Source organism: Lutra lutra, chromosome 11 (assembly GCF_902655055.1).
Source record: "Lutra lutra chromosome 11, mLutLut1.2, whole genome shotgun sequence".
Classification (NCBI taxonomy): domain Eukaryota; kingdom Metazoa; phylum Chordata; class Mammalia; order Carnivora; family Mustelidae; genus Lutra; species Lutra lutra.
Window position 1 is genome coordinate 86,455,621 of NC_062288.1, and position 10,917 is coordinate 86,466,537.

At 41.4% G+C, this 10,917-nt stretch overlaps 1 protein-coding gene across 2 annotated transcripts in view; it reads left to right on the forward strand.

Annotated features, from left to right (window-relative positions):
• KLHDC10 (kelch domain containing 10) overlaps positions 1-10,254 on the forward strand; it is a 64,557-nt gene extending 54,303 nt beyond the window's left edge. For both annotated transcript variants that reach the window (XM_047694728.1, XM_047694729.1), the window contains 5 exons: positions 654-738; positions 1,812-1,878; positions 2,411-2,458; positions 4,456-4,595; positions 5,244-10,254. In XM_047694728.1, coding sequence (XP_047550684.1) covers positions 654-738; positions 1,812-1,878; positions 2,411-2,458; positions 4,456-4,595; positions 5,244-5,453 — 550 coding nt within the window. In that variant the 3' untranslated portion in view covers positions 5,454-10,254. The remainder of the gene's footprint in view (positions 1-653; positions 739-1,811; positions 1,879-2,410; positions 2,459-4,455; positions 4,596-5,243) is intronic.
• Positions 10,255-10,917: the final 663 nt, after the last annotated feature.

Genomic DNA, 10,917 nt, shown 5'->3' on the forward strand with positions numbered 1-10,917 from the left:
TTTCAGCTTCTAGCTAGACTGCTTGGATAAAAGTCCTGGTAGGTGTTTCACATTATAATCACAGTTCTATGTGGCAGAATTTTTCTGATTTTTTTTTTCTATTAAATAAGTATCTTAATTTGAAAGTCCATACTGTGGGGTTTCTAATGAAATGTAGACAGATCACTTTTTAAAAACTCTGTAATAATTTCCCCCCTTATACAAAGTTATCACAAAAAGATTTTAGAAAATCTGGAAAAGACAAATAAGTAAAATGAAGAAAATGAAAAAATAAAATATAAATCTAGAGATAGCCAGGGTTAACATTTTGGATCTATCTCTGTAGTCATTTTCTCTGCATATTTGTGTATGTATAAATTTTTCATGGGATTAGAGCCTATCTGCTCTTACATAACTTTTTTTTTTCCAGTTAATGACATGGAAAGAAGTTCTTGATATATTAACTGTCCTCTCTGCCTACATTCTTATTGGTTGCACGCTAATCCATTTTATGTCTATTCTGTAATTCATTTAACCAATTCACTATTGTTAAACACTTAGCTTGTTTCTAACAATTTATTACTATGAATAATTATCCAACAAAAGCCTTATGGCAAAATCTTAGGTAGATCATTTTTCGCTTCATTATAAACAGATTCCATGTATGTTTTCAGATACAGACATGAAATTGCACATGATGGGCAGAGGATTTACATCTTGGGAGGTGGTACTTCCTGGACAGCTTATTCCTTAAACAAGGTATATTTAAAAATAATAATAATGAGAGAGAAAAGGACAGAGAGAGGCATGTTTCATACTAAGTAAGATAATTCTCTGACTATAGATACTTGAATTTTGGAACAGTTTCTTAACACCTTTTTTTTTTTTTTAAGATTTTATTTATTTATTTGACAAAGAGAGATCACAAGTAGGCAGAGAGGCAGGCAGAGAGAAAGAGGAGGAAGCAGGCTCCCTGCCAAGCAGAGAGCCCAATGCGGGACTCAATCCCAGGACCCTGAGATCACGACCTGAGCCGAAGGCAGAGGCTTAACCCACTGAGCCACCCAGGTGCCCCTTAACACCTGTTTTATGTTACATGCTCTTTATAACATATGGCCAAACTTTGTCCGTGATATGCTTTCCAGTTGACCGTTGTATCGATTACACTCTGAAAATACATGAAAATTATCTCCTCATAAGCTGGATGAGGGAAGTGACTAAAAGGAAGAGATAGTAGCTCGTATGGAGAAACTAATGAGAACTGGAACCACGATGCTCAGGATGGCACAGCTCTGTCATCGTCAGTGCTGTGTATCTAGAAAGAACTTTGCAGGTCTAGGACTATGCATCTGTAGGAAGCTGCGCTCTGATGGGTTTTTATTCATCCACTCCTGTGGCGTTGCTAAATCAACATCTCCCAGGAGAAATCTAGATTAGGCTACAGAGCCCCTGGGCTATTTTGGCACTTTATTGGTCTTTTTCAAGTTTTGTCAAAACTGCATTCTCATATTTTCTTATCAACACTTACTTATTTTCTGGTATAAAAATGATAAATGTTTTTTGTAAAAAATGTGACAGTTGCAGAATTTCAACTGTTTTTTTTTTCTGTGATTAAAAAAAAATTGGAATCCTATATCTGTTTAACTTTCAAATGTATCATTTAATGTTTTGCCTTCTTTTGGAATTAGGGAAGATTGGGGAAAGGCAAAAGAAATGAAGACTTTCCAACTAAGAATACGTGTTTGTATAGGCTGTTATTAAAAAATCCAGTTTTCAGGCTAGCTAAAATTACGTGTGTGATTCTTCTTTCTTTTTTTTTTTTTCTCCCCAAGATCCATGCCTACAACCTTGAAACGAACGCATGGGAGGAAATTGCCACAAAACCCCATGAAAAAATAGGTAAATTTAAAATATTGATTCACTTATCTTTAATAAATATATTTTAATTTTTACTTGTTTTGAAGGGGGGAAAGTACTTTTATTGAGTTATATGACAAGTAAAATATGTTATGCTGGTCCAATTATTATTCTTCCTCTGTAATTGTGCAGAGACTTTTAATGGGGATTGTTGCATTCTGTGGGAACAGGGAAATGTGGGTGGGTTAGGAAGCAGACACTTGAATCAAGATCCACCCATCTTTTTGTGGGTAAAAGGACTTGGAAAAGCCACTAGTAACTCCTTGCCCTACCATCCCGTTTTGTTCCCCTGGCACCTGAATGCTATACGGTTACAGTGAGACTTGGATGGCTTTATTTTAGTGTGAAATAAGGAGGGATTGGAAGGACTAGTCAGTGTTTGCTTAATGCAACAATGGGATTGTTTTAAGTGTTTAAGAGTTATTCCTAGTGTGTCTTTCACCATGGCACATCAGCGTTAGTCTTAGTTTTTCTGTGAATAATGGAATTTCTGTGTTTATTATGTGTTTGGCAGGATTTCCTGCAGCCCGAAGATGTCACAGTTGTGTTCAAATAAAAAATGGTAAGGTTTCTAAAGAACATTCTAGTTCCGTTTTTATAATTGTATGTGCTGAGAATGTCTTTATGTGTATATAAAGGGCATAATTTTGAGAAGAGTCTATTTCTTATAGTTTAAATTCAAGAGAAATCCATAAAGTTATGCTTCTTTTAGTGGTTTTCATCAGGTACATGAGTGGGGTGTCTGGGTTCCCTCAGTTACTAGAGAACTCAAAGACTGGCAATAAATAAGCTTTTCTTATACGGGCTGACCTTTCAGCACCCCACCCCGAAGCTGTCTGTGGTTATGGTGGGTAATACTGATAATCTTGACATATAATTGAGACCTCGGTGGACATAGTATTAAAATTACAGTAACTCCTTCAGAGTGGTATTTCATAAAGTTTATTCTGTGCTCTGTCTGATGCCAAATAGGACTCTTAGCTCATTCTTTGGCTGTATTACTACAGAGGCATTGTATGGCTTCCCAAAGCAGCTGTGCCTACCTCGTCCAAGTGTGATAAATGACTCCTCTTTGGACAACCCTCCTGTCTTCTAATTTACAGCTTATTTTATAGTTTGGTACACCCCCTTCCATTTTTCCTGGGGGGAAGGTGTGTATAAGTGAGTTTGAGAGCCCATATCCTTTCAGCAGTTTAGTTGGGATTTAACTAGGATTATGCTGCCATCTCCAGTATAAAGCTGCTTTTTATGATGCTTCTGCTTTCTGGATAAGATGTGTAGATCGTGGCATTGTTCAGCTTTGCCTCTCGAGGAAGCAAAGCTATACTTTGCCTTGGCGCTAAATTTTTCTTGAATCTTAGTCAAAAAAGTTTCCAGTGTGTGTTATTTATTTATTTATTTTTAAAGATTTTATTTATTTATTTGTCAGAGTGAGCACAGGTAGACAGAGAGGCAGGCAGAGGCAGAGGGAGAAGCAGGCTCCCGCTGAGCAAGGAGCCCGATGCGGGACTCGATCCCAGGACGCTGGGATCATGACCTGAGCCGAAGGCAGCGGCTTAACCAACTGAGCCACCCAGGCGTCCCTCCAGTGTGTTTTATAGTTTAATTAAGTATTGGCTTGAGCTTGATCTAGACCTGAATGAAGACATCTCATTTGATCCATTGAGGCCGGATACCGTACCAGTGGAATTCAGTCTTAGTTTGGGGCATTTCGTTTGAATGTTACAAGCTGACCAGTTATAACTATCTAACTTTACAAAAACAAAACAACAACAATGATGAAAAACCTTTGATTTTGGGGAAGGTTGAAAGAAAGAACTGTGTAGATCAAATGGGACTTCACACTGTCCTCCTTTGGCTAAAGAAAGTTGGAAGAACCACTTTTATGCCTCCGAACTGAACATTGCAGTGAATGTTTCTCCTCAGGTTAAATGTCTGCATAAAGGACATTTGTCTTTATGGGCAGACAAATATCCATCCTTTCTAGAACATTATTTGAAAGAAGAATTTGCAAACTGGTGGCCTGCAGTTATGTTGTGTCTGGCTCGTATGTGTCTTAAATTTTTTTGGATTAGCGGATAACACTTAAAAATCAAAATATTTCCCTTAGGAAAAAAAAAATCCAGATTCCAGCTTCTGTGGGAAAATCAGAAGATCTGGCTGTTGTGGGCCTTAAGTTCCACATGGTATCGGTCAGCCTGCGCCGCGTCACCATCTCCCCCTTTAGAGTGTGTGCGCTCCTGTTGGCTTATTTTCCCTGGACCTTCTTGTTCGTTCACTTCCTGTGCCAGGTACCTACAGGTATTTGGATTTGAAGACCCAGACATGGAGCCTGCTTAGAGACTTGCATCCCTAGTCCTAGCAAAGATCCCAGCACAGTGTCCGTACTTTACTGAGGGACATGACAGCAGCCGGAGAGGACCACCCAGCCAGTCATCTGTGCTGGAGGAGAGGCACAGAACTGGTCCCCTGTCAGCTCGCCGGGTGATCTGCTACGAAACATGCTGTTGCCGTGTCTCTTTTCTTTTGTGTGATCTGGGGTCTCTCTTTTCTTGATAGATGTGTTTATTTGTGGGGGCTATAACGGAGAAGTGATCCTGGGAGATATCTGGAAGTTGAATCTGCAGACCTTTCAGTGGGTGAAGCTCCCGGCTACCATGCCCGAGCCAGTTTATTTTCACTGTGCAGCTGTTACACCGGTAAGTTTTTGTTTTCTTAACCTTCCGTACATAGTTGCAGGTGATAAGGAAATCTTTTCAGCAAAGTTAGCAAAAGAAAAAGATTCTGCAGTTAGCAATCTTGAGTTAAGAATGGGTTTCTACAACTTTCTTCAAGACAAAGCAAGCTCTCCCTCTGAGAAAAGGGGAGAGAAACCATACACACAGTTTAAAAGCAATAGAAATGTGAAAGGAAGGCTGTGTGTGGCATTCAGGCCCTGGCAGGGACAGAAAAGCTGTCTTCTGGGAAGGCAGAATAGCTCTATCCCCACGAAGCCTGTTGTTAAAGATCCCATTAGTTTCACGAAGGCAAGGGCCTTTATTTTCATCTTTGTATTCCCAGTATTTGGCACTGTGCATACTTCATATAATGTTAGTTTAATGTTTGCTGAAGTTAAAAAAAAAAAAACAAAAACGGAAAGAAAAAGAAAAAAGCTACAGTTTTCTCCTAGTAACTCATTCATTACTTAAACCCTTCTTGATCTCTGTGTTGGCATCGGTGAGAAATTCTTTTTTGCTTCACCTCATCTCACTTTGGCCTAGTGGGCAATTTTTTGCTGACTCTTCAGCCTCAGCATCTGTTTCTTTCCCATTTGAATTTATCCCCTTTTGACTGCCATTTGTTCACAGGCTGGTTGCATGTACATCCATGGAGGAGTGGTAAACATCCATGAAAACAAACGGACTGGGTCATTGTTTAAGATCTGGCTGGTGGTACCTAGCCTGCTGGAACTGGCATGGGAGAAGCTGCTTGCGGCCTTCCCTAATCTAGCAAACCTCTCCCGAACACAGCTTCTGCACCTTGGACTCACACAGGGACTCATCGAGCGCTTGAAATGAGGATTTCTGGACTGTTCATTGATACTGGAAATGTTAATTTAAAGAGACTCCTTTATTTATGGGCAGTGTAGAATGTGCTACAAAGAGGATTGGTTACCCTGATCAAGGCCTTATTCAGAAAATACATCAGATGCCTTTCTGTACATTGGTTTTAAGTTTATGGAAATCTCACTTTCCCTTGTGCTTCTTTCTTTGCTTCTCTCCCTCCTGCCCCAACACACACACACACACACACACATTCACATACTCCCTCTTCCTTGATGGAGTTGAGGGAAAGTCTGAAGGTACCTTAATAATGTTGTGAATCAAGATAGGATAATTTTTTAAAGGAACGCTGAAACTATGACCATGTTAGCCAATGCTCTACAAATTAAAGAAGCATCATTGACAAAAAAAAATAAAATTTTTAAATATTTAAGTCTAGCCACAACAATGAGAAGTTTCAGGATAGAACAAGAAGGCTAACCTTGAGAATCGTGCGGGTTATATGCAAACCTAGATGTTTAACTTACTGTTTTCCAAGATGCTGCTAATTGAGTAGCTGGGTCTGGTGGCAGCACTGGTTGACGTCTTGCTGCATAGATACCCAAACCCATCCTTTGACTTTGGAGGAAAGTCAAGCAGTTCAGCAACTCTTGATTAGTGATTTCTTTTCTCATCCTTATGGTGCCAGCAGTGGTTAGATTTGGCTCGTCACAAGGCTTAAGTGTGTGTTGTAGTTGTGTGGTTTATTGTGGCTCTTAGAAATTATGGCACCAAGAACGTTTTGAATCAAGGAGTTTATGGTGGTCAAAGTTCTTTGTTGTGGGCAGTTTCAAAATTCTTCTGTGCTTATTCCTGGTTTCAAGTATCTCTTTGACTTCTTCATGGGAGGACTTGTAGACCCTAAAGGTGTGGCATAAATGCCATGGGACATAAAGAAGCTTGTAAGAGGCCAGAGAAGAGCAGGGCAGGGAGGGCCTCGGCACCAGACTGTGAGGCCCAATGGTCATATTGGTCACTTCCTTTTCACAGCTGTTTCTTTTTTGACACTGGGCCACACAACTGCCATTTTCTCAGGCAACAGGTTTTATCTCTGGAAAGCCAACTGGTCCTTGATTTTTCCCTTAGTTTATTGTCTCCTTTTTTTTGTCTGCTTTTAATATGCATGGTGCTGTGAGTAATTGTCTAGTTATTGGATAAAAGGTCTTGGTGAGGTGGGGGAAGCCATAAGTCATCCTTCCCGATGAGCTAAGTATCATTTTAAAAACTAGCATGAGGAAGGAATGAAACTGAGGATCATTAGTTTTTTGGTGTGAAGTTTTAGTTCTGAGTTTTTTTTGTTTTGTATTTTAACTCTAAGAAAGGAGTGACCTAAATTTTCACTTCTTTGCCATCAGGCTGCTAGATAGTTGAGCAAGTCACTGAGATGTGAGCATTTGGCAGTCCTCAGGTGTTCGCCAGGTGCTGCAGGAGTACGAGAAGGCACAGTGCTGATCATCCCATCGGTCACCTCACGACAGGAGGCTCAGATGGGAGATTTGGGACACATTTTTTCCTTTAAGTGCCTCTTTTCCACTTAGCTTTTAAAGTTACTCTTCTTTTTTCCTTCATCCCAGAAGGGATCTCTTTAGTTCTTGTGTGGATTTAAAATCACTTTTGAGTTGTGGCTAAAGTTACCATCCATTGTTGAGTTCCGGAGAAGAGAAAACTGTGGTCTCTAGACTTGGACTTTTAACTTCCATGCCTTATTAGAACATCCCACCCATGTTGGGTTGAGTTCATGGTGCCCATAGTCTGCAAGGTCTTAGAATACCACTCTCCTGTGAGTTTGGGTCCTTTTGGGGGGACTGAGGGGTAAGGTCCAGAGGAGGAGAAGGAGCAACTCCTCTAGAGGACCCCCCCCCCCGCCATCTTGCCATGACCAAGTCTGTTTGACATTTAGCCTCTTACCACCCACTGCTTAGCTTACTCCAGTGAGGAGCTCTCTCCAGAGCAAGTCAGTTTGAGCAGCGCCATGAGTTCAAGACCAGGCTTTGCTGCATGACTCCAGACTGGTCTCTGGATATTTGGTGGAATATATCCAGTTCAATAAGCTGTGCTGTCTAGGGTGGTAAAAGGATTTTTGTCATGGATTTATATAGGGACCAAAGCCTGAATGCTCAGCCTCTGTCCTTATCTTCCCATGCTCCTCGGGAAATAAGCAGATCTCTAGCCTTGCTACACTGGAGAGCTGGAAAGAGAGTCTAGTTCAATCCACACTTGCTAGCAAAAAAGGATTTAAGCCTTCTGAGGGCAGTCTTCTTTGAAGTAGACTTTTGGAGGCCTGACATCCAAGACCTTGTATGTGATGTTTTTATAAAAGTACATATCCTTGGTCTAAAGTGTCTTCTTTTAATATAATACTAGTGAAAAGGATGTGGTGTGACCAGCTCAAAGTGCTATAGAACCGCACATATGCACATGTTCCGGATGCCAAATAAGACTGTGTGGATGATGACTTAAATGTACATGACTAGAATTTTATATAGGGGGTCCCCAGCCGTTTAGTATACCTGTAACCAGCGCCCTGAATTCCTGACACTGTTACTTGGTTCAGGAAAGTTTATGCCTGCTGCTTCTCTGCCTCTTTGAGGCGCTCCCTGCCATCTTGCTGCAGTCCTGTAAGTTGAAGTGCAATATATAGAAACACATATGAATATATAAAGATTATATATAGGGTGTAACTACAAAGCAGGTAGACTACTTTTTTTCTTTTTTTTTCTTTTTTAATCTGCCTTGGGGAAGCCAGCTCATTGCTTTAGAGTCAGCTTGTATCAAGAATGTGAGATGTGATCAGCTAGCATAAACCAGCTCTTGGTCAGTCTGGATCTTCAAGTCTGTGTTTTCTTACTCCAACTCTTAAAGACTTTTTATTCCTTGGGCTCGTCAGAGTTGAGACTTTTCCCCAGTCATCTTTGTACTATCTCATGTATGTGTATCTTCCTACATTTCTTTGCCCACAAAAAGAGAAGTCTACCTGTAAGGAATTTCCTAAATGGAGAATTAAAACCTAATATTTAATACTATCAGTTCTCCCATGTATATACTAATTTATCTGTGAACATATGTTATTAAATGAAGACAATGATGCTTTCTTCATTTAATAAAATATTTTCCACATTCTGGAAAATCTATAAACCAATATAGAGTAGATGGAAATTTTAACTGTTCTTCAGGGGCCAAACTGAAATCCTTTCCACTGGCAGAATTTTTTTTCAGCGCCCTAGTGACTTGGTGTAAAAATTTGCTCTAAATTATTCATTTCCACTACATAGATAGATTTAAACGTATAATAATAAACGTTAACTTTTCTAAGCAAAAGGTTTATTAACAGTGACCTTTGGTTACCCAGGGTAGCTAGGGTAAAGCACAGATAATTGAAATTCATAATTAATCAGTGTTTCAACTTTTTTATCAAACAATTGATTCATTTATATTCTTCCTCCCTAGCCCTCTCCCACAAGCACCTCCTTTTTAGTGGAGTGGGGCTAATAAGTAGTTAGAAATGAAAAAGAATCACGGAGGGCTAGAAACCAGCAAGCATATAAGCAGCCCTATTAGCTGTAATTGTCAATTTGATGACAGCTGTTGAACGCTGGAATTAGGACCCACGGGTGGTAATCCTGAGTCGAGATGTTAACTCTTCACTCCTCTGCTTCGGCGTAGTGTTCCTGCCCTGAGTTCGAGGCTGTCTCTCCTCTAACCACCAAAGAGCTCTCTGCGCCTATGGGAGGAAGCAGCTACTGGGTGTGAAGCAGAGGAAATCCCTTCATTTGAACACATTTCTTTGGCTCCTGACAAATACTTGCATTTCCTCTGTTCTTGCAGGAGCCTTATTTTCCCTTTGGAAATACCCTTTCCAGCCATATAGCTTGGCATGTAGGAAAGGTTGAATTATCCTGGAAGTCTGTGTTGGTCTTCATTCTGTAAAAGCGGTTTGTTTTTACGTGGTCTTACAGATGTTTAGAAAGTGGCACCGTTATTCATTTGTCTAGCTGCCAGCACTCTGATGTAGCACAAAAAGCCATTTCCTTCTCTTCATTGTTCTGGCATTGAGCTCCAGGACGGATGAGGGTTTATGGTCCGTGGTCATGAGCTCCCCAGACTGGTCTCTGTTAGCTTCAAGTGCTTTGGTTCCTCAGATTCCTCGGGGCCCCTGGAGTGTTGGCAGCGCCTGAGGCGGGCTCGGCAGGGCTCCGTACTCTCCGTGTGTGTTGTGCAGATTGTGCCGGCGATGGCGTTTCCCTTCCGAGGTCACTGGATTTGCCAGAAAGTGACCTCTTCCCTTACCTGGGGTTAAAAAGAAGTTCTGAGGTGTTCTTCAAAAATGGTACCATCTTTTTAGTCTAATTTTCATGATTTTATCTTTTTTTTTTTTTCACTTGCTAGAAGTTTTTTAAAGGCCCTGCTCAGTCAGTGTACAGGGTGAGTCAGAGGCAGGTTCACCAAGGTGTAGTAATTGCTGTTTTACTAGTTGCACATTTAGAATACAAAGGAGGCATCAGAAACACACTGACTTTCTCCAGAGCCACTTCCTTGTACACAGAGTCTGAGCAGGGACAGCGCCAGGCATCTCCCTGTAAAGGCACCTGCCGACGAGCATTTGACTGGAAGAACCTAGGCAAGAAAGGGAAACCTGTCATGCAGTCTCTGAGGGCAGGCCTGGGCTTAGCTCTCTGTACAGGGTGCGCTTAGGCCACACACGATGCTTGCCTTACTTTTCAAGCTATTTGCCACAGTCCTGTTCAATAGTGTGGAAGTCCTTTTGCAGTCCGGTGTGCATGCCATATGATCAGGACAGCTTCTCCACCTTACCTGGTTTCCTACAAGCAAGTAGGAAAAATAGTGAATTTACCCTAAAATGTCCAATCTGTATTTATGTACCTTGTCAGTGTTTTGCTGTTGGTTTTCTAAAAACAATCTGATCAATAAATCTTATCCAAATCGATTTGGTGCAAGCCTACCTTGATTGACGGTCATTTGCGTGTATGTGAGCTCACCGCTGGGACGGAAGCCTCAGTCCACCCACCTCCGCCGCTCCTTTCCTGACCCAGCAGGGCCCACTTTTCTTTGTAATATCTGTGAGTCATCTGCCTTCCACCGCTGCCTGCTGTGGCTCCTTCCCTCTGCTCACTGTCTGGAACTCGTGGACACACAGCTGCCCCCTCAACAGAACGCTGTTCCCCTCAGGACATCAGCAGAACAGTGAGTGACCATGGGGGCAGGGCACGCTCCCTTTTCCTTTCCCTGTCCCACCCTGCGTACTCCCCGAACTACCACTAGCCGAGTTTGTGTGGATGTGTCAAGACATTTCTGAAGAGCTGGAGGAGCAATAAGGAAATTCAAAGGGAATAATGTGAATCTTTACATAAGGAGTCACAACTGTTTACGATTCAAGAGAAGAGACCCAGGAGGAGCTGAGCCCTTCGCAGGAGTCCCTTAG